This window comes from Fringilla coelebs, assembly GCF_963513975.1.
Source record: "Fringilla coelebs genome assembly, chromosome: 1".
Lineage (NCBI taxonomy): Eukaryota > Metazoa > Chordata > Aves > Passeriformes > Fringillidae > Fringilla > Fringilla coelebs.
In genome coordinates, this window is record NC_140028.1 from 131724246 (window position 1) to 131748675 (window position 24430).

Here is a 24430-nt window from a genome sequence, read left to right on the forward strand (position 1 = left end):
GGACAAACTTTGAATATAACAAAAAAACCTGATACACTATACATACCAAGCTGGGAGGAGAACTCCATGCTACAGAGCTTTTTCAGACTGAAATAATGGTTCAAATGTTTACCAATTAGATTAATTGATAAAAAATTGATAAGCAATCAAAACAACTTATAATTTGACCAATTATTAAGTCTCACAGTTCTTAAACACAAAAATAAAAACAAACAAACGAGCAAACAAAGACAAAAGTCAGGAGCCCTGAGTGATGGTGCTACAAACAGGTCTAACTGCACAACCACAAGCAACTTTCCCAGTCTCAGGATGTTTAGTGATACACTGGTAAAACTCTGATTTTTTTTTTCCTTACCCTTCTTTGTCTTTCAGCCCAAGCAGAATTAGTTGTCAGAAATCTCTGTAGAATCAACATTTTTCATAAAGCATAAAAAACCCGTAAGTCATTCAAGACAGTTTGTAGAAAATATGTGTTAGCAACAAACAGAGTAATTGCCTCCCAGACAACAAAATCAACATTTGAAATTAAGCAACAGTATCAGTGAGAAAGTATTTCTCAAGCCTGCATAACTTTGCACTTATGACCACAGCGGCTTTTCCATCACAGAGTGGGATGGGGGATGCCTTCAAAAGAGGGCTGAGAAAGAACAGTCCTGTTGGGTCAGCTGGGGTCCTGATCACGGAGCACATGATAAACATTACTTAACAAATAATTCAAAGACAGTGCAGATTCAGTACCTCATTCAGAAGACCTGAGCCCAGTCTATATTGTGCTACACAAAAATTGATAATAAATAATACAATTAAAGTTGCAGAGCACTCTCATATGGTGAAAAGGCCATTATTTTAAGTAAGAATCAATTACTAAAATGTGATCATATCCAAGTGGGGCTCCATAGCCTGAACACAGCATGAACAAGAAAAGTGAACATAGCTTGAATTCCTTTGACCCCAGTAAATTGCAGCCACTAGTGAGAAAAGCCAGGACTGTGTGCTGCCAAGACATTTACTAAAGTAACTAATAAGGGATGGAGCTGGACCATAGGGAGCCCAAAAGTGTTGTTATCATATTTCAAAGCTCTCATACTTTCTTGGTGATTTCTCATGGGCATCTCTTCACAGCACTGATTCTTTCTTCTTCTTAGCCAACAACTCTAGCTTTCTTCACAGCACAGCCAACAAACTCTAGCTTTCTTCTTAACACAGCTAACAAACCCCATCTCTCCTCTCAACTAGCTAACCTACATCTTCTTACTGCACACAACTGTGCCTATTAAAGGCAGGGCTGTTCCTAGCCTTTGGTGATCAGTACAGCTGCAACTCCTCAGGTGTGAGACCACCTTCTGCACTATTCTCTTACATTCTATCCTTCCACACAACAGGGCTCAGAGGAAGAGCTGATCCTCCTCAGGTTTGATCTGACCACCACGTACCAGGCATCACTACAAGAGTGACAGACCAGAAAGCACAGAGCACTCTCAGGGGAGCAAAGGCAGATGGGTTCCCTCACTCCCCTCCTGCGGGTGACCAGGAGAAGCACGAGACTCACAGGGGCAGCACAGGAGAACGACTCACCAAAAACCACAGCAGTTACAAACAGTGCAACTGCATTTTTTATACCCCTTGGGGAAATTAATCTGTTTGAATTCCACACAGCCAAATGTTTAAAATTTAGAGCAAATTTAGGAATATGTTTTTCATTTACAGCTTACATGACACATTGATATTAGTGTTGGAGACCATTTGCCAAGAGAAATTACAGGCAAAGTTTCAGCAGTTTGTCTCATGAAAAAGCTGACACTTGTCCGTCAAGATGCCTTTTGTTTTGCTTGTCTTTTCAGAATTTTTTGATGAAGTTTACAATCTGATCCTGTAAGGTTTGCAAAACCCTAGTGTTAAAAGACATTCCTAATAAACATTCCCCACAAGGCATGAGGAATGTCTATATCCTTCTCAGCAGTAGCTGCAAAACACATTCAGTGACAAAGCAAAACAATTCAATTTCTGGGGTGCCAGGAACATTGCAGTATCTCTAATCAGAAATAATTTAAATTAAGATTGACATCTACAAAAAAATCTATCAATATTTTCTGAATAAGCTTTTTTGGTTTTGCCTACCTTTTAATAAACAAAGAGAAAAGGGTGTTTATTTTCCACAGAGAGAATAGAATTATTGAAGAGTTTTTAAAAATTGCCTCATATGTAAACTTTCAGCATTCTGAAAATAGTTGATCATGACAACCATCAATTTATAGTGTGCTGGTCCTCCTTCAGGACTCGGGCAGGTGCTCAGTTGGAACAGATGAGACGTGAGCTTCCTGAAGTGGCAGAGTTTCTGATCATATCTCAACCAGCCCACTACTTCTGTATGGATTAAACTTCCACTAAAACATGGACCAAGGAATTAAATTTGGACTGCAGGAAGAGAGCGCAGCTCATGGTTTTGCTCCATCCTAGTGGCTGACTGTCACCAGGAAGGACAGCGCAGTCCTGAAGCACTAAATATAAGGCTGAAATCCTTGTTTATGCTTGTGACCCTTCAGAGCACTTCTCCATCACCACAAACCTGAAGATGCCAGGCTACCAATGTGCTCAGTCTCACAAAGAAGAGGACATGATCAGTGAGGGCTCTTCTGGTTATAACATGAGAAGCCAAGTCACACACGGGTGGTCAGATGCTTCAGGGAGCTTTCTGAAGGCCAAGAAACTCCTCAGTGTCCACACTGTGACCACATTTCAAGAAACACTCTCTGCTTGTCTCCACAATGGAGACACTGCAGTCTTTATACGAAGGCTGATGCTGCAGCACCATCTTTCTTGCCCATTGTGGTTTCCACTAAGTGAACCTGGGGTGATCCCCCCATGTCAGAGCCCATCCAGCCTCCAAACAAACACAAAAACTAGTTTTTCCAACTACCCATCCAGCACCACGCTCCTTATAAACCCAGCCCACAGCCACAGCTTGCTTTGGGCCATCAGGTCTCAGCTGCTTCACCCATGAACAAACACACCCCAGCTCAGGTGCTCCAAGACAGATACACGTGAGCAAAAGGGATTCAAAGAGGCTTTCAGAAACATGTCCCATGTCCTGATGAGCTCTGCTGCTTAATCACATAGTTACAACACAAGAGGAGAGTGTAAATGGCTGTGTGACTACATTTAAGAAGAAATATTTTGCATGAAAAAAGAAACAACCATTTGCTGAGCCACCAATGCCACCACAGCATTAAAAACTTCAAGAGGAAGGAATTTAAAATAAGGAAATGAGGAAGCACACTTCACTGCTGTGGGACTCCTGCACAGGTCTGGGTCAGTGGCTGGAGCTGGAGCCCTGTGGAGGGTGGGAAGGCTGGAGCAGCACCTCCCTGGCTCTGGCATTGCTGGAGGCAGCACTAATCAGGATAGCCAGAGAAAACAGCTCCATTAGATGCAGCCCTGAACACACGTGGATACCGAGGCAACAGACTCACAAACACACCGAATGCATCCCTAACCTCTGCCTAAGGGACTGAACCTCTCAAAAATACAGCTGATTCGACCTGAAAGCTCCTTTGTAAATGCTACAGCCAGTTGAACAGGCAAGGAAAGTTAAAAAGAAACACTGTATCTTAGAAAAAAGTTCATTGTAGGAACACTATGGCAACTCGGGAAAAAAAGAAGGGAGAAAGAACGGTGATGTATATGGAGAAAGTGCCACCATCACTAAGGAAAACTAAAAAAGGGAAACTACACTGTAATTCTAACAGCTTATTATTACTTTCTATTGTCATTACAGGTTATACTTCAGGGTATTTTACATCTGCATTTAATGTGAACAAATGTGCATTCACAACTGGTTGAGATCCAAAATAAGCAAGAACACAGATTTCAGAGTTAAACTGCCACACTTTAATGCCAGTTGGAAATTATTTCATTTCCTTCCTCTCACTTGCATCCAGGACTTGCAGAATGCTCCTGTCCTGGGTCTCAGTTTTCCTGATATGTGAAATGTTGAAGTAAGGTCCACTTTATTTTCCTGCCCATCTCCTGTATCTTCACTGCTTGTTTCACTGCAGAAATCAGTGAGCCTTTGGTTGCAGGCCACTGCTCTGGGAGGTGGCAGAAGAAGGGAAAGTTGGTTCAACTAACACCCAGAATCAATAGCATCAAGGGAAGGGAAGAGGTAAAATCAGGCAATGGGGGCGGAGAGAAAAGCCAAGAAATTGTGCCAAGAAATAGTGCTTATCAACACCATCAACATCATCACCATCAACATTTCTGCTTATCACCATCAACATTTCTGCCAGCCTCAACTGCAAGTGTACAGAAAGTTGACAAGGAAGCAGGTAGAGAAATCTAAGAAATTTGTGCAGTACCCATGGTGGTGGCTAAGTGGACAACTACTCCTGATGGAAAAAGATGATAAAGAAATGTGTGACTCTAGAGAACTGAATAAGAACAAGTATGGAAAATACACAAACACAACAGAATCCAAAATAAAATAGCGTACACACCAGGAGTATGTATAAACAGCACAGGCAAATGCAGCAGAAGGAACAGAGAATCTGACAGATAAAAATATGGATTTGAAAAGAATAGAGAAAATAACACCCACATGGAAAGCAGCAAAAGAAGAAAAAATATTTGTGGAAAAACATCTGGAGTCAGGAGAATATTTTAATTTCTGATTTTTTTTTTTAAGCCCCCTGTTTGCTACTCCCATTTTAATTTTGAACTTTTTTCCTCCATAAATTGGGGAACCACATGGGAGAATGAACACTTTCACTGTGACTGATCACTACTGGTTTTGTAACTACAGATGATGCTCAGGTATGTTCAGGTACACTAAGCTGTAAACAACATGAAGACTGCAAGGAAGGAGACTGACATGGGCAAGGAGTGGCCCTCCTTTCTGACAACCTATGTATTTTAAATTATTTCTCCCCTTGTGTCCCCCATATCACCTTTAACATTTCTCAAATGTGTACTACACATAAGAGCTAATTTTACCACAGGGGCCTGTTTCAGCATGCTTTAGATATCAGCAGAGGATCAGTTATGAACACCAAACTGATTTTTTTTGCAGAGGATAACTAAAATCTTGAACCTTGCAGGAATTTAACTACTTTTCAACTATAGAGCTACTCTGGTCTAAATATACACACAGAATATAATATGGAGAGTAAGAAAAGAAAAAATTGTTTGCAGTCTTCTGAATGAAAGATTTTTTTCATAGAAATTAAAATTAAAAATACATTTTAAATGTTGCTCTGGTATACCTGGCCCTCTTTTTATTTGATGATCTGCAAATGATATTGCAGAGCTAGTTTAAAAGTTGATTTAGATATCATGATAGCAGCCAAACATCCTGATTTCTTTGCAGCCTTCTTCTTTTCATTTTGCACAATTTTTGATAGAATTTTTTTCATATTATAAAAAGTGAATCTCTTTAATATTGAGTTGGATTCCAGCACTCTCAAGAACAATGAGAAAGCATTTTGACAGTCTTACCATACACATACTTGTGCAGTATCATCCAAGACAATAAAGGAATCACAAAAAATGGCACTCAGCTCAAAACAGATAAAATGTTAAACGTGTGTTTGCGTGTCTATGTGCATAAACAAAAATTCTACCTACAAGTTTCCTTACACATACAAAGCTCATAAAATTAGAGCCCTAACTTCTCTTTTCATAGACCATGTTTACTTGTTTTAAGATGACCTGAAGTTTATACTGTAAGGACAATACTGATGGTTTAGAAACTAACTGTGACCATACCATTAACCTGCCAAATTAAAACAGGTTTGTGCAGCCCACTCTCAGTAAGGTATAAATATGTATACAAAATTTCTACTTCCAAGAAACATTTCAGTGCCAAGGAGTTTGTGCTTTTCAGCAGGAAATTCTTCCTCTATAACTGTTTTAAATCACAGTTCTTCTAAAATCATACTCCTAAAGCAGCCTCTTGCCTTCTCCTTCCAGCAGCACAGTGTCTCCACTGTCTGTAACCAGCCGGGATTCACAGGTGCTTTCTAGCTAATGTCAGTGCATGTAACGAAATTGCCACTGTTTCAAGTTTATTTACAAGTGAAAAAACTAACCTGAAATTTGAGTGGGTGTCATTGCAACCTGAATGGTTCATCTTTACAGCAGAAAAACTTGCAGCAATCGCATGCAAACTCTTACACCAAACCACTAAACATTATATTCAATTATGAGGAGCTGAATTACTCAATAAAACACTTCTATTTACACTATCATTTATTCTCTTTTCACTTCAGGACAGAAAAGCAAAGCAACTCCTATGCTAAAACAGCTGTGCTAAAAGACTACTTCATTAGTGAAAGCCACACACCAGATTTCACTGTAAGTTTACTATTATTCAATCTTTCCTCGTGGACTGAAGTTCACAGTGCTACTGCTTTACAATGCTTCTCTGTTCCAAAAGGCTGTAAACACATCTGGAGAAACTTCATTCCCAAGTACTCATTGTTTTTTGAGGATTAGCTGTTGTGCAATTGATGTATCTTCAGTACTTTATGCTTGGCTATTAAAATTCTCAGAGCTACCAGTTATTGGGAAATCCACCTTTTAATATCCTAGGATGCTCTGTGTGAAGTTTGCAATTTGCCTTTACAGTAAACTGGCAGAAGCAAAGCCATACCTGGAGGGCTGTGTCCAGTTCTGGGCTCCTGAGAACAAAAGAGACACAGAGCTCCTGATGCAAGTCCAGCAGAAGGCAACAGAGATGATTCAAGGACAGAAGCATTTCTCTTAGGAGGAAAGGCTGAGAGAGCTGGGCCAGTTCAGCCTTGAGAAGAGACAACTGAGAGGGGACTTCATCCATGTCTGTCAGTATCTGAAGGGAGGGGGTCAAGAGGATGGACCAGGCTCTTCTCAGTGCTTCCAAGCAATGGGACAGAGGCAACATTCAGAAACTGATGCACAGGAAGTTCCACCTGAATATGAGGAAGAACTTCTTTCCTGTGCAGGTGACCGAGCACTGGAACAGATTGTCCAGAGAGGGTGTGGAGTCTCCCTCACTGGAGATATTCAAGAACCACCTGGACACAATCCTGTGCCATGTGCTCTAGGATAACCCTGCATGGCTAGGGTGGTTGGACCAGACGACCCACTATGATCCCTTCCAACCTGAACCATTCTGTGATTCTGTGAAGTGAAATTATGCTACTAAAATGGCAGTTATACTGGAATAGGTGCCAAGTAGTAACAATGGGAATATCAAAGCCTACAATGCTACTCCAGAAAGTAACAGAAAAACCTAAAATATACCATTACAAATTAATTCAACACCTAAAATTGTATTTTTGCTATAATACATCCTCTAAAAACTCCACTGGAAAATTCCATTTTACAGGCACCAGGTCTTGGACAAATGCAGTGTAAGAGACAGTCATTACTTACTGGTTTAGTGTCACATCTAAGATGAAAGATGATCCAAAGGCATCAACCTGGAAGCTGGCTCGAGCAATGTGGGTAGACTGCAATATGGAAAAGACTGGAATTATTATTAAGTCATGGAAAAACCTTTTGTACAGATTTGAGAATGCAGAAACGAAATATATACCATAAGTAAAAATATGTCATTAACCAAATAAAATTGCCTTGAAACAGACAAAGCAGTCTATGATAATGAACAAAAGATCAGTTTTCTGAATCTATGAGACTTATTCAAGAATTCCCAACAACACAATTTGTGACTCAGGGCAGCCCCCCATCTTAACCCATCTACGCTGTAGGAAACGGCTCTTCAAATTCCCATCCTGGGCAAAACTTCCCAGCAAAGGGAAGTGAGAGCTCCCCTGGCTCACATGTTCCTTACAGTGACTCTGGACACAGACTAGAGAGAAGAGCTGAGACATTACTGGCTTGGTCAGACAACTGTACTCTCACAGATCTCACCAACACCGCCTGAAAGAAACTGTTCATTCACACAGACTCTCATAGACCGAGGGGACAGCAATGGGCTAAAATATAATTAGCTGCATTTTCTGTAAAGTTCTGACTCACAACCCTCTAAAAGGTTCCCAAAACTCCAAACCCTTGAGCAGCTACTAAAACCAAAGAAAAATGGGTGATGGAGAAACAGCTTGCTTGCTTGCTCGCTTGCTTTTCTTCTTTTCTTTACCATATATTCTCCCCAAACTAGTTCCTTTAATTCAGTCCTATAGCAGGCAAACATGGGAACACTTTATAACTCCCAACTGCCAGAAACAATAGTTTGCTTCCAGTAGTAGTGGAAGAAAATACTCGGCTATCCAATAGAAATGCAACACTTGTTTCTAGACCTGAAAACATCCAAGAAAGGGAACTGCCATGTTATTTAACTAATTAATTAGAAAAGCTACTTGGAGACATTTTGGAACAGTATCAACTTTGTTCCTATTTTGTTTCCATTGAAATGTGCGCATTAAGATTTGAAGCATGTAGACAGAGGACCTAAGAGGAAACGCTCAAGAGCCACTTAGAACTCTAAACTACACTTCTCCAAATAAATATAATACAGGATAGTACAACTGTAACAAATGATTTATTGAAAACTCTGGGAAACACAGGACAGGATGGGATAATGTGAATCATCAAATTAACTCTTTCTAAAACTACTGGCAGGCTTTCAATAGGTATTAAATCCAGAAGAGCTAATACCAGCTTTCTTGGAAAAGAACAGCAGTGATGCTAAGGAAAGTTGAGGGAATCATGACATTTTTGTTTATTACATCTTTTAGTTGTCCTACAGCAAAATTTTCTTGTTACGTCTACATATATAAGCAGGAGTATTAATAAATTTAAAAAAACAATAACCATGAATGCATATACACAAACAGATGAATCCTTTAAAAAACCCAGAAGTCAGGACAGTTTCTATTACTAGAGGGCTGAGGGCCCTCTATAAAAATGCCTGGCTGTGTCACTGCTGTGGAGATGCATGCAAAATTGCATGACAAGAAACTCTACACATTTACATTACACTTCAGAAGGATGCAGTAAAACTGGAAAGTTCCTTGGAAGGCACCTCAATAGAGATAACTCAGTGTCAGATATCCTTTGTCTATCCCCACCACATCCAGCCTGCTTTGTAACACAGGCCACCAGGTCTTTGCTAAGTGGTTCTTTCTGGATAATTTATCATCTTTTTTGAACAAATGTATCATTTTTCACCAAATGAATATATATATATTACATATAGTTTACCTTATCTGGATAAATAATAGGTGGTAAATTACCATCAATATTAAAAACCTACTTTCTATCAAAAAGAAAGCATAAAGAAATTTAAAAGCAAATAAACAAACAAAAAAATACACATTCAGCTGGCATCTGCAATGACACCCACACAATGTACAGACACCCACAGCACATATGGCACCCACATGCAGGACCATCACTTAGCTGCTTCTGGCCTGCAGCAGCTAGTGCAACCATAAATACAGCAAAAACAACCATCAACAAATTATCACATTACCATTGTTTTTTCTTTTCCACCTCTCAGGCAGCAGAGTCTGCCTTGAATGATTTAAAAATTTCATCTTCTCTTGCTAGATGTGAATTTTCAGGCTGCTCTTCACAAACAGGATGTGACAGGCCAAGAATCAAGTAAGGTACAAAGGACCAATGACAATTCTGTCATTCCCTTGTTCCACTGCAGCCCATTTGCTGACCTTAGCTAACCTTCATTCATCCACCTGCACTGCAGCAACTGTTTTCTGATCAAAGGAGTAAGGACAGCCCAGCCTTTTGATTCTCATCATTACATTATTAGATGCAAAGAACATTCTACAGCATTTCAGTATTCCTGCATGTTAACAACATAGCTACATATGCCATCATTTAGATCTCTACACAGAGTATAACCAAGTCTTCTATACAACCATATGCTGGTACCAGAAGAGAATTCGTGAGTAAGAAAGAATATAAAAAGCCTAGCTTGGATTTCTAAATCACATATATTAAATGTAACATTTGTCATTAAAATACATCCACTTCAGAGCCCATCAGAGCAAAAATTACTGTTTCGGTTTGGTTTGGCTTTTAACTGCCAGGTATATTGCACCATATCGATTTGGTCTGGGAGATTTCCTCTCTTGAACACATCTCTAAGATAAACAACTACAAGCTAATGTATTTCTAAGGTGACCCTGGACCACAGTTGTTCCCTGACAGAAACTGTTAATGTGGATTTAAGGGAGAAAATATGTATGAATAAATTAATATGAAAAACATTACACAGATGTAACCACTCCCCAAGATACGTGATGCCAACCCAGAAACTTACCATTAAGTTTAAGCTCAAGTGCAATCAGGTGTATCTCAAGGGTATTTCAAGCCTATCAAGATACCAAGACATTCTGGATATCCTGACAAACTCATCCCTTTCCAGAAACTGCATCCCTTCCTGATACCTGTTTTTAAAGCACTGTCACACTGCACACTGTGGGCTGCTGCTGCCAAAAACAAACAGCTCTGCCCCATCCTGGCAATGTGTTCCCACCAACTCTCCCTTGTCAGCTCATGTGGCTAGCCAGCAAGTCAGATCAGCAGCAGAAAATTAATCACCACCTGGAGATTTGTCTGGTTTTTGTCAGACAAATAAACTGATCTAAATAAATGACAAGGTAGATGCAATAGAAAGAAGTCAAAGGGGACACCCAACAGAGAACGAAGAGGAAGACAGATTCTCCCTTTCAGCTAAAAATCCCATCCACAGTAACAAAAAACTGCACCTTAAGAATTCCAGACAATGCATTTCTTTAGGTTAACAGTTCTTCTTAAGATCTGGTTAAGAACCACAAAATAAAGAAATGGATTTTAAAGAGTCTTGGGTCTACATTATCTTTAAGCACATCTACCTGCCTGCTCAGTGAACAGGTAAAATGGGCAGCTGCAAAGGAGCTTACGTTCACGGACATGCATCATTAGAAGAACCCAAAGAGAGGAAATAATACCTTTCCATCTACAATACCTCAGTCAAGCAGAAGTAACAAGAAAAACACCTGCAAAGCCGTCTCTAAACCACCAAAGCGAGACAATAAACTACGTCATTCAGTTCTGAAACCCAGGAACTCTCCCCAAAAATGTGAGTCTTTTGTAACAGCCATCAGGTTGAGTACACACCAGTGGATGACAACTGAGTCGTGAAAGGGGAGTTCCTGGTGACCAGGAGATGCATCCAGTGCAGGACATGAACAAGAGCCAGGGAAGAAGAACTGAACAACTTCATGGAAGAGTGCAACACAATGCCTCCAACACAATCAAAAGGTTCTGAAATTTTTGTGTCATGCAACTGAAGAAGAAAGATACCAATAAGAGCTCTGAAATCAGCCGCTTCAGGGGCAGTACTTAGTACTTAGTGGTGCATAAATTGCACTGACCTGCAAGGCCCACTAAGAAAATACTGAACACCCCATGCACCTAATGCAACTCTGCAGAGCTAACTTTTTTTAAAGACTGTGAAGTTTAAGCATGTCAGTGAACATGTGAAAGGAATCAAGAGTAAATGGCGTGGAAAAGATTATTTCAAATCACTAAGCACAAAGATATTTTATCTAAAGCAAAGATTAAAAGCTTGAATTCTACAAAAACAAAAGTGGTCTGCAAACCTTCCTGCCAAACCAAGAGCAATGTGATTCCAATTATTTTAAATCACCTGCTCCATGCCTCAGGGATCACTGCAGTAATAGAGGAGATGGACAACCAGTACCAAATATGACTATTTATTACTACAAAGAAAAAACAGAATAATGATGTCCCTCCGGTACCCCTGCTGGGGATCAGATTTCTCCAGACACTGGCCCCAAAGAATGAGCATCTGCAAAGGAAACAAACATACATCAACTACAACCAACACACATCACTGCAGATCAAAATCAGCGCACTGCTCTGGAGGTAGCCTTAAATGGATTTCAAAGATTTTCATTTCAAATAGGGCAAATATCTTAACCACCAGTGAAACATTTACAAGCTATGCACTTTCTGGAATAATCAAGCTAAGAAGAATTTTAAAGGGAAAAATGTAGACATTTCCTCACATTGTGTATAATTAGCTGAGTATTGAAAGCAGCACAGTAATATGATGACTAATATTTTTCCTCAAAAAAATAAGGAAAAATAATTAAAAACTTGTTGTGATGCAATGTGCAATTCCTCATAACATGTTTCTTCCTTGAGAAGTATCCTTAATAAAGTACTTAGATGCTTTAAAATAAGTTCTGCTGGAAGAGATTACAAAAATTTCTGTCAAAAATGAACAAAGTCTCGTTAAAAAAATAGAGGAGAAAATCCTATTTATATGTTTGCCCTTTGATGTAAAAAACTTCTATTTACTACTATATATAGCATTGTAGTTTCTAATTAAAAGATTCTGATCAATTTTGTCAACTTGAAAGAAAAGCATCAAGAGAATCGAGAGATAAAATAATAAAGGATGTTACAGGAAGAAAAAACTTTAAAATTGTGTTTCAGAGCTTGTAAGAACAATGAGATTTTATAGTAGACATTTCATGAGTCAGTCACATTTACAAAGTAATAGATTCCTTAGACATTAATTTAATTTCCTCTCCCCCATTTCATAGAATAGAAACCTCAGCTTGTTGACAGTCCCTTAAGTGTGTATGAGATAATGTAAGGTATCTTAAGTTCAGTAAGGACACAGATAAGCCAATGGGAAATCAAAATAAATATATTCATGAAATTAAATGAAAAATACACTAAAAATCTTATGTAGATTTACCTACATTTGCTGATTTGAAAATAATCATTACAAATAAGTTTATGCTAGAGTAATACAGCGCCAATTAGCACTCTATAATAGGACACATAAAATGTACACACTCTAAAAAGAAAATAAGAAAATTTTCAACCTCAGTTTTGTTGTAATAAATCCACAGCTATGCAGTATATTTTTGCTTTATGTAAAATAAGAAATCTCTTCAAAAAATTACTTTTTCACATGTACTGGGAAGAAAAAAAAACTAAAACTTTGCTAAGAGATAAAATTCAGAAATAAGCCTAGGTCTAAAATTAAAAATATGGATTCCAAGTCGAAGAATCTTCTTTCAAAAATACACAATAAAATATAACTGCGAGATTATTTCCTCAGGTCTTCTTTATTGCTTTTGATTAAAGTTAGATATTTGAAAATATCTAACTTTAATCAAAACTTCAGGATCACTGAACTGGATCCACATATCATAGCATATTAAACAACTGCAAAATCTCTTTTCTTATTTTCATTAGCATTCTCATAATATTTATAGGCACTAATTTACTGCAGTAATCATCAATATTTGACATTCTTCATGCAAGCTCTCTCTTTTTATCCAATGTATAAATCTAAATATCTTTGGGGCATTTGGCAGGGTGGAGTTTATTTAATGAAGAAACTGCAGAATAGGATCATGGTTTGATAAAAACGTTTTACAACTACCTCTTTGGGGCACACTTAGTACATCAGTTATTCATTCTGAAGAAAAGCTAGAAATAGGAATATATTTTAATAGATGCATGTTCATTTTTAAGTCCTGGATCACACATCTGTTCTCCATGCCAAGTGAGGGTGGAGCACAGCGAGAGCTAAACACCATCAGCTAGAATGTGGTGCCAAGGCCCAGTTCCTTGTGGTCGTAAACATGACCTAAAATAGCTTTTCTCCATATAAACATCATTGTATCAATGAACTCAAACTCAGAAGCAAGAACCACTTGTACCTCTAAAATGCCAGTAATTAGTCTTCCCAGTAGGAAAAAAAATCACAACAAACCCCCCTATTTTATTTGTGTGTTTGAACACACAATTTGAATTGTGTGTTCAAACACACAAATAAACAAAATAGGGGGGTTTGTTGTGATAGAAGACACTGTTTGAATTTACTCAGTATATATGGGGGAAGAGCACAAGGGAAAAAAGCCCCGAGCACAAACTGATGCAAGATGTTACACAGGTGTCACTGCTGCAGAGTCAGAGCCTGGGTAGCAGCATGGATCCTGCTGAAAGCTTCTCTTACTGCTCTCCTTCCTCACCCCCGCTTCATCTTTCTCGAAAATTCACCCAAGGTTAAATGTTAAGTGGAACGATGAAGAGAGGAAAACTATTGGGCTGTCACTGCCAGCAAATTTAGCACAAGCTCCCATTTGATCTCACACATCTAGTAGGACAAATCTGAGCAACTGAACAGGCAAGATGCTGCTTCCCAAGAGGCAATCTAACACTTGTTTCCAGAACCAGTAAAGGTGGCACCAGATCTCACACTCATTGTGCTTTTAAGTGTAGAGGATGATGTTATTTGATTCTGAAATTTTGTCTGTAAGCTTTGATTTCCTATGAGACTAATTACTGCAAGTCTTCAAATCATGTGAAAGGAAGAACTGGAAGAACTTTTGGGAAGTCAATTTTTTCCTCCTTTTCTGAAAGGCAAGCAACAGGAATTCATGTATAAAAGGTTACATCCAACTAGAGTGCCAGGGGTCTTAAATGTATCACTACTGGGGCAAAACCAGAAAACTGGTTACTGCTCAATCTCATGTTTTTAAAACACACTCAAAAAGGTTCTTCATCAAATGGCCAGGGGAAATATAATCAAACATGCTGTTATAAGTGTGATTAATCAAGTACAAGGTTACATACCGAAAATAAAGAAAAGTCATGAATGAAAATTTGAAAAGTTCAGAATTTTTTCCTGCTGTAATTCATACAAAACTTTGACGACCATTGAAGATCACACTCCTTAAACTAAGACAGGGAGCAGAGCAAACAAAGACTCACCCTGTGACCCAGAAACACCAGTTTCCATTGCTCCCCACAGTGACTGTAGTTTTCAGAAAGCCAGATCTAACAGAAAAATCAGCGTACTGGCACGCCTAGGAGTCAGAAAAAATACTCCAGCAGTAGTGCAATGTGTTCTATCTGTATCACTCAGCAGCCCAGGACCTGGCTGCAACCAGAGGGGGAAACTACTTTGTGAAGAAACATGAGACCAGAGGGAAAGGACTCCAACAAGGACAATCTATCCTCAGTAAAACACCCCTCTCCCTGGCAGTTTCCAGTGGGCAGAACCCAAACGAGATGCCGCTCGTGCACAGCTGCAGCGCGAGAGGCAAACAACCAGCACATCGCCCATCTGCAGGGGACAGGACAAAACAAGGGCAGCAACACACGTGCTGTGGGCAGCCCTTGAGCGTGAACCCATCTGCATCTCTGTGTCATCTCTCTGGAGAATGGACTATTGTCCAAGAACACCATTTAGGCAAGAAGGAAAACCCAACTGATCCAACAGTCGGGAGGAGTGAAGGCATTTCCTTTGCTGAGGCAGATGGTGCCTTGAGGTCATTTTTAGCTACATGTTTTCCAAGCTCTGAAAGGAATCAATAACATTTCAAGGCCCCCTTTTCAGCATCTCTTGTAGTCTTCAGAACAGGAGGAACAGAGTTCCACCGTGAGAGAAATCTACAAGTAAGCTACAATCTACATGAAGCTGCCTTTACATTACAAATAAAGTATTCAAATGTAGTAAAAGGAGTCTGCACTGACTTTGTTCTTTTATACAAGTATCAGTAACCAAACCTTTTTTCAGCAACACACTGACATATTCCAAACATTTTCAATTGGTTTTACATTTAGTTTACATACAAATGAAAGCTTACCCCCAAAAGATTAGCTCTGCCCACCTCAAGTAACAAGCACTCTTTGACACCTAAAGCCTACCAACATGGTTAACTTCTCCCAGGAATGGACTCTGGGCACCAACAGAAAGTTTACCAGCATCCTGTCACTATTAGAGGCTAACAAAAAGCTTGACAAAACTTGCAGACTCTTAGGCATGCCAATACATTGCTCAACCAATTCCACAGATAATACTTTTTAAATATGACTCACCCTCTATATTCAAGTATCAAAGTCCTGCTTTGAGTTGAAAAGTGCAAGAAAAGCAAATTTCAAAACTCCTTTTCCCCTTGATACAGCCTAGGAGACCAAAATGAATCAACATTTTCACTGTATGTATTTTCTGAAACAACTGATGGATGGATTTTTTTCATTCCCACAGAATTGCAGGAGTTGGAATACTCTAAGGAGATATTTCTGGAACAGTGCATTCCTACATACTGCTATTCTTCTGGGCAATTTTTGAGCTGTAAGTCAGGGCTCTAGCCTCCACATTCCTCCTCATCACACGTTCATTAGAAGGCATTTACCCACACAAATTTTTCTAAACTTTGAATTAATACCACATTCTGGAGCACGTTTTTTCTAAAGCATGTCCCTTGCTACAGTTCTCTGGTCTGGTAACACCCATTTCACTTAAAAACAAGGAAGAAAGAGAGACTTAAGAGTGAATTTAGCTTAGGTAGAGAAACATGAGCTGGTCAAATTACCAGATGAATCACCAAATTTCATTGTCTGGGCGCAAACGCACAGCAACAATGCCACGCTTTTAACTTACTATAACTGAATCAAATTTCCAAGCTGGACTCCTAGTGACTCAACAGATAAAACAGCTCTATTTCATTTGCCACTTTCTGTGATTTCTTCATAATTCTTCAATTTCAGGTGACACTGATTTTCCACTTTTTCCACTTGGACTTACCAACCGGCCAAGCCCCATCACGGCAGTGCATGCCACAGCCAGGCAGAACACAGCCTGACCGTGTGTATGTGCACTTCAGCCACCTTTCTGTTCAGCTTAACAATAAAGTTTCTGGGGAAAAAACATAAGCCTTCCTTCACACAGTCCTCCCACTAAAGTATTAAAAGCTTGCACAGATGTAATCTTCAGTGTCCAAAGCTCTCATCTGCACTGAACATGCTTCCATCAGAGGACAGTGATGTTGTTCCACATCCACGCTTGGCTGTGGCTCAGCACAGCTGCTGCTGCACAGTTCACCCCTGCAGCAATGATTTCTCCTCTGCAGATTAATGCAACTATTGCAGTGGCTCCAGAAGAGCACTTTCAGGGAGCATCTGCAGCTACGAAGAGCTAAATTTCATGAGACAGATCTCTGCAATCCTGTATGTGCTCCAAAAGACATCTCCATGGAACAGCGTATCCATACGCTACCTAGGAGACCACTGGCAAGCCAAAGCAAGGAAGGGAACTAGAGGGGCATTGAAGGCTCTCTTGTCTGAAAGTTTTCCACAGACAATTATAGCAAATTTGGCATTGTTTAAAATCAATTACATAAGTCAAAACTAGAGAAAGGGAAGACAGGACGGGTAATTTTTGGAGATACTGAATACAGCTGTTTTGGTTAACATGCAAGAAACAATTACACTTTTTCTAGAAAAAAACAACACTGAAAAATATTATCTAGTGATGAAAACACTGAAACATATCAGTAGATGAAGAGAAAGATTGCATAGGAAGACACCAAAATCCTGTGTCCAGTCTTGATCCTCTGACAGTATTGGATTTCACCCTCGACATCCACAGTTACCCAGACTGAGAGAATACACATGGGCCTGGGCTGGCAACTAAATCATCTGACATGTGAGCTACTTCCCATGAAGCAGAAGAACAGTCTGCCTGGGAGAGGCAGCCTTGGCTCAAACCCATGGGAGTGGAAGACAAGGATCCTCATCTTCCATCCTCTCCAGGGAGGAAACCCAGCGGAAGGCAGCAATAAGTGGAAGGACCACAAACCTCAGCAGAGCTAACTGGAGAGGGAACAGCACTGAGCCAGTGCTAGCTAGAAGGACCCACAATTTACAGACCTGAACCTTATCAGGCTTTTGAAGATTTTATACAGTTTGATTGACCTTTAAGCAGTGTTTGACAGGATAACTGTGATAATGTTTTCACAAGCAGAGCCCTAAAAAAGTTGTTCATTTGGAGTCACATGAAGACTGGTATGATTATTGGGAAAACCACAAAAGGGACCTGACTACCAGAAGGATAATAGATCTACCATGACCTTTGAACATAAAAGTCCATAATGCTCTTGTGGCAAACATTTCAGAGTGAATCTTAACTTCACATGTAGTTCCTCCAGAATATGGATAAATCTCATCAAAGTTTATCAAGACACTGCTCAGGACGCAACACACTTCTACACCATGCATATGTTATAGCTGATATAGCTGATTAGCCACTGCAGGAGTCCCAGAACAGTTACACAGTGAAACTGTGGCAGAAAGAATACTCAGTGTGACCCTGCACTCAGGGGCACCAACACAAACCAGGAGTGAATACAGATACATTCATCCCCAGAGCTGGAAAGCACTCCTCGGAGTGACTTTGCAGTCACTGCACTAATCATGGCAACGAGCAAATGTATTGGGAAAATATTTTCTACACAAATTGTTACATCTGAGCCTTTATGATCCTTTTTGGCTGTATATAAGCCTGTTTTATGAGGCTAAGCCATAGCTTTAGGAATATCTCCCTTTTCCAGTCTGCTATGGCACAAGCATGAGAAGACACAAAACAACATGAACTCTGAAGCAGCAGCTACCAGAGATTTTTTGCTGGATGATTTTTTTGGACTTATACATTTACTGTCATAACAAATCTCATTATCAAGCAGGGAAAGACTTTTCCTGATATGAGCTTGCAAAGAAGGATAAATTAAGAATTTGAAATATTCTTTGCCTATAAAATACCAAAACACACTTTGAGTACTATATAAAAAGGTGTACCTCAGAAATCAAAGGACACCCTCAATGCCCTTACATCATTCAACACACAATCTACAGCAAAGTTTAGCTTTCAGCAGTTTTTTCTTCTTCAGAAAGGCAAGACCTGCATCTAGAGTAAGAATATTTTAACCATCCTTCACATATTCATAAAATATTGCCATGTTGGTGAAGTACCTTATTGCAGAACTGCATACACTGAACATACAGTAAAGTATCACACACATTTTGCCTAATGCCTTACAAACCTTAAAAGGCACCAAGGCAGGAAGAAAACCAAATTCAGCAATAAACCAAATGCATGCTATTACTCACTATAGCCCCTTTCCCAGTTTAGCCTCCTTCCCTTTGGTTTTCTGTTAGGATGATTAAAAAATTGTGCCTAAGTTTCTTCAAGAGAGAGAAGTAATTTGATCAAGTGGGCAGAAAATAATTTTTTTAATCAAGCTATTTCTCATGACACTTCTCTTTGCCAACAGTCACCATCCATCAGTCCCAAACTCTAGAGATATTTTATAAGCTACACAACAGTCAGAGCTCTTTTTTTAAAGAAAAAAAAATTACTATTCGTTGGAGCCACCCAACACAGTAACTTACAATACCCACAGAAATTGACAGCATCAGAACAAAAAGCAAGAGTCAGCAATTTCAGAAGCACCTGCAAAGAAGTGGGATATCCTGTTTGAAGACTAGAGTGAGATGACAATAAATCAGAGAATCCAATAGCAAAGACTAGACAACACTTGAATAACAAATGATGATTTCAAATCCAAGAGGAAGCAGAGCTATGCAAACTCAGCATGACAGAGCAAAGCTTCACTGAAACTCATTATTAGCAATAAGAAATCATTTAGGAAATCTGCAAGCCATGATTCCAAATAGGTGTGTGCAATTGTATCATTCGGTCACAAACAACACAGGCTGCTGAAGACAAGTTCTTTACTGAAAACTACTGACTCACTCTGGAATACAAACAACATGCACTTCTCTCCAGATGCAGCTCAGTCCTGGAGCCCCTTCAGGCTCCCCACACAACCAGGTCATCCCTTTTACTCTCTCTGAAGGAATCCAAAGTATCTTAATGACAACAGGCAATGAGCAAGTGAAAAACAGCTTGAGAAGGAGAAATTGCTATATCATGGGTGTCCTGCACAACCAGCAGAGATGAGTGAATCTCTGTCCATAGCAGGTCAGAACCTTGTTCCCACTGAAAATCACAGCAAATCTCACAAACTTCCATGTAACACTTAGATGTATTAAAGAATGGATAATGGTAATACAGGCAGTGGGGAGGGATGCTTACACATTCCCACATTTTAACAAAGAACAGGCCTGCACAGTATTGACTAAAGGAAAATTACAAAACTTGTGGTTTCTCATGTGCTTCTTACAATACCAAAATATGGCTTAAGGCACAAAGCTAAAAGGTTCCTTAAAAGTGTCCAAGGTGGGAACTTTCCTTCTTTCAAACACAAAAATATTAGATTAGCCTTCAGTGAATGTCCCTGACATAGAGGACTCTCATCTTCTAATACACTTATTTATGCAACAGTAAATTAGGTGTCCATTGCTAAGATCCTGGATTGCATTAATGATAATATTAGTGTATTTTTAGCTATATCTTATCTTGATTATTCTACACACTAAGCTGCTAACAGGGACCCTTTAAGGAACAGAGAAATTGAAGTACAGGAGTGTCACAGCAGTAATGACTCCATTCTGCAATGGAATTAAAAGCGAAAACCCAAAGTCACGTGAATTCTCCAATGTCCACTATATATTGTACATTAAAACATTAATGACATGAAGATGTAATAGCCTACAACATTTGCTTTGTGCTGTGTTCTGAGGTCCAGCAATCTTGGACAACTACAACTGTGAGCACATTAATTATGTTTTTAAGCAATTACATTCTGGGTTTCTAAAATGAGTATATAGACTATTTTCTTTACTATTTAATAGTAAAGCATGCGGGTAGAGAAGTCACTCAACTCTGATGGCAGTGGCCCCAAAACCAACAAAACAGAGGGAGTTGCTAGAGAAAAACCTCAATAAATACTGAAAACAAACTATTACTTTTTAGAAATCCGCCATCCATCACATCCCAGTCACTTCTGCATTCAATTATCTCCTCTCACCCCCTTTTCTCATATTATCCTCTGGCTCAACTCCATCATGATCCTGTTCTAAAACTCCTGATCTGCAACGGCCACGCTTTTCTTCTGCATTCCTCTGCATGATCATCTTCATTTCCCTTTGTGCAGTTCTGAACTCAGGCTTGCATCCTTCTTGTTCAACTTCTGCCCTTTCTGCAGCTAAAGCTTTCATCCAGGAATTAAAGGAATCCAATCCGATTTAATGCAACTTCCTTCTCTCCAGCTTATCTCTCTCTCTCCCCCCCCCCCCCCCCCACATACCCCTTTTATCTTTATCCGATTCAAAACACAACTACATTGTTTTATATTAATTCAACTACAGCCTTGTTGGCTACTCCTCTGAATGCACCTTCCCATTCAGGTATCTTTGTTTTTCTAGGCATGGTTGCTAGTCCTTCACTCACCAGGGATTCTTCTTGAATGCTTTTACCTCCTCTAAGAAGCACACTCCCTTAACTAACCCAGAAAGGCCGTTAACTTTGGTTTGAAATCTCTATTCAAGACCAGCTTTTTAAACTCTCAAATACAGCTATTCAAAGACTACTAGGAATGGATAGAACATGGAGACAGTAAGAGGGTATTTAATCATAAAACAATCAAATACATATGGAAATGTTACTGATGCAGAGGACACTTCTATTCCCCTACTCTTTATGTGCCACTGACTGTTAACTCATCAGGGCAGGCATGGGGTGTCTCTTCATGACGAGAAGAATCCAGCACCTTTATACTTCATGTGACATTTACCAGACACCCAAAAGCACCACAAAAGTTCACTCTGTGAAGTTAGTCCATAACTCTGATAAGCACCTTCCTGAATGCAGCTCCTACACAACTTGAGCTAAGCAAAGTCAGCCACGCTGCTGGTCCATTACCGGTGAGCTGACTCAGATCCCTGGGCAGGGGATGCAATATCCTGCAATTAGGATGTAACCATGCTCCGTGCCAGAATCACAGAAAGTCTGTACTGCTTCACTCCTTTTGGCCTGCTTGGCAATTTTTTTTGCCCAAAGCACTGTCAGCTACTGTATCCTTCCATGAGCAACAACCATCAGATACCATGGAAGAGGCTGGGAATATTTTAAGCAGCAGCGAGGAAACTTCTTGATCAGGAAGAAAAGTTGTAGTAGCTTTCACATTTACATCAGAGCTTCTACACATTAACATTAGTTTACTGTGGAGGTTGTTGTGAAATAGACATGTTTAACCCTTTCCAAACCATCCATGTTACTACTTTTTTCTGCTTAGACAAATATTCATACTAACAACTTAACTAGATCAGGATGACTTGAAAATTTTATGAGCATAAGATTTGGTGAATAAAAGCTGAGACGTTCAGAAAAATGAAACCCATTAATTAGCAGTTTGTTCTATAAGACCAGTGTTTTAAGCCGAATATTAAAGCTAAATGCAACCATTACTAAGTTTAAAACAGACATGTCACAAAGTGATTGAACTTGTGACTTTCTGGGGAGTCTTCAAAGAATCCTGAAATGCCTAAAGGAGTTTTTTTCTTCTTGAACAAAGCATTATGAATTTTGAGAATAGTATTTCATTGTACCCTAAATATGGTCATCATATCTGAAAAACCTTTACATAGGGTAAGTTACATTCAGAGGCAAACACATATGCTATGAAGAGCTTGTTTATTATTTAACAAAACAAAGAGAATGCAAGTTGTCGGTTCTTATACTTTATGGATTATAAAAAAAAAGAAATATGAGGCAATTTTTCATCTATTTTGTTTCTTAAACACACAGTAGTCATTTAGAAAAAGAGGAAACAGGCCTGCAACTCATCTTGTATGTCAGCAGTTACCTCAAATGTTGGACTTAATGTCTCCTTCAGATGTAACAGCCATCACCTCAAACCAAAGGGGTCAAGATGAAAATCACAGTATTTTAATACAAAATGAGGTTGTTAAAAGTTAAAGGGATTTGGCTTCATATAATCAAAATATGCTTTTTAACACATATAGAGCCAGATTAATGGTTGGACTCGATGACCTTAAAGGTCTCTCCCAACCTTAATGATTCTATGATCTTATGGAATTTGAAAATATACCCGGGGTTGGGTAGCGGGCAATATGTACGTTAAATCCTGTGCTTAACTCACATGTTACATTTCAAGCAATTCCCTTCCGATGAACAATTTCTATTTTTAAAAACACATCCGAGTCCACGGAACACAAACCCACCCTGCCCACGCTTCAGCCAGAAGCCGAAATGAAGCTGCAGCGTTTCAAGCCCCGCTGTCGCAAAGGCACCGCAACTTTCATTTTGGGCGCCCCGGCCGCCGCAGGCAGCGGGCTGCGCCCGCCCGGGCCCCGCAGCCGGCCGGGGGAGGGCATTAACAGGCAAGGGGACCACCTTAACTAATTCGAGCGCCCTTGCCCAGCGCTGGCAATCCCCGCGCTCCTGCGGGAAGCCGAGCCGCGCGTCGGGCCGAGCATCGCTTTGCCCCGAGCGTTATCCTGGGGCGGTGCAAACACCCTTGGCGGGGGCTGCGGGGAGCTCCGCACCGCCGGCCCTGCTGCGCGGGCCCCTCTGCCCCCGCCCGCCGCTTACCTGTGCCCGCGCCGCCTCGCTCCGCACCCGCGTGCTCAGCGCCGGCCACCGCGCCCCGCCGCCGCCCTCGCCGGAGACCAGCCGCAGGGGCCTGATGCTCTCTCGCTCCGCGAAGGGGCTCTCGCCCCGCTGCCGCCCCGCTGCCGCCGTCGCCGGCCCGGCGCCTCCTGCGCAGGGGAGAGGCACTGTCACCCGGCTGCGCCCTCGCCCCCGGCGCGCAGGCTGGAGCTGGGGCTCCGTTTCCATGGGGCTCCGCAGCAGCCTCGGCGCAGCGTCCCCCCCTCCCCGCCGCCCCCGCCCCAAGCGCGGCGGCGCTGCCCCGCCACCGCGACTCACCTGCGGCCGCTGTCAGGGCGCCGAGCGCCAGGCAGAGGAGGCAGGCGGCAGCCCGCATGGCGCTGCCCGCCGCCCCGCTCGCCGCCGAGCGCCGCCGGCTCCGCGCCTGCACGGGCGGGGGGGCTGCGGGGCCGCGGCTGCCGCGGGGCCGGGGCTGCCGAGCTCCGCCCCGCCGCCGCGCCGAGCCCCCTGCCAGCGAAGGAGATGGCGAGAGCCGGCGAGGCTCCCCGCAGAGCCCGCTTGGAAGAGGGAAGTGCTGGGAAATGTAGTCGTTCGCCAGAGCGTGAGGGAGCGGGGCGAGACCGGAGGGGAAGCCCCGGAGCCCGGGCAGCGCCGCAGGGATTCCGCAGTCGCCCCCGCCCCGTAGGGCCGCCCCGGTACCGCACCGCTCCGGGGCTGAGAGAACCCCCGCCGAAAACTTGCCTTCGCTGACGGCTGCGGGTGAGGGCGGGGGCTCTCCGGGGAGGCAGCCGGGGCGTTTTCCCTCCCTCCCTCCCTGCCCATACCGCCGTCAGCCCGTCTCTCCTCCTTTACGGGCTCATTTTCTGAGCAAACCTTAATTTCCTTCTCTACGACATTTTTTGTTGCCTTCTTAAATTTCTACTCTCTCCTCGCTCTTTTAACAACGAGAGGATTACAACGCAGAATCTTTCCTTTCAGGTTACAACACGCTCTCCTGGACTAAGCAAGAGGCCGAGGTGTCAGGGAGTCCCCACGATGTCCGTTCCCTGAAAGGCGAGAATAATT

At 41.2% G+C, this 24430-nt stretch overlaps 1 protein-coding gene across 1 annotated transcript in view; it reads right to left on the reverse strand.

Annotated features, from left to right (window-relative positions):
* The window catches only part of ADAM22 (ADAM metallopeptidase domain 22), a gene marked incomplete at its 5' end in the record, with an annotated part of 124771 nt that extends 101030 nt beyond the window's left edge, over nucleotides 1-23741 (reverse strand). Inside the window, 3 exons of the mRNA XM_084208368.1 lie at nucleotides 7408-7484; nucleotides 23348-23514; nucleotides 23684-23741. Coding sequence (XP_084064494.1) covers nucleotides 7408-7484; nucleotides 23348-23514; nucleotides 23684-23741 — 302 coding nt within the window. The remainder of the gene's footprint in view (nucleotides 1-7407; nucleotides 7485-23347; nucleotides 23515-23683) is intronic.
* Nucleotides 23742-24430: the final 689 nt, after the last annotated feature.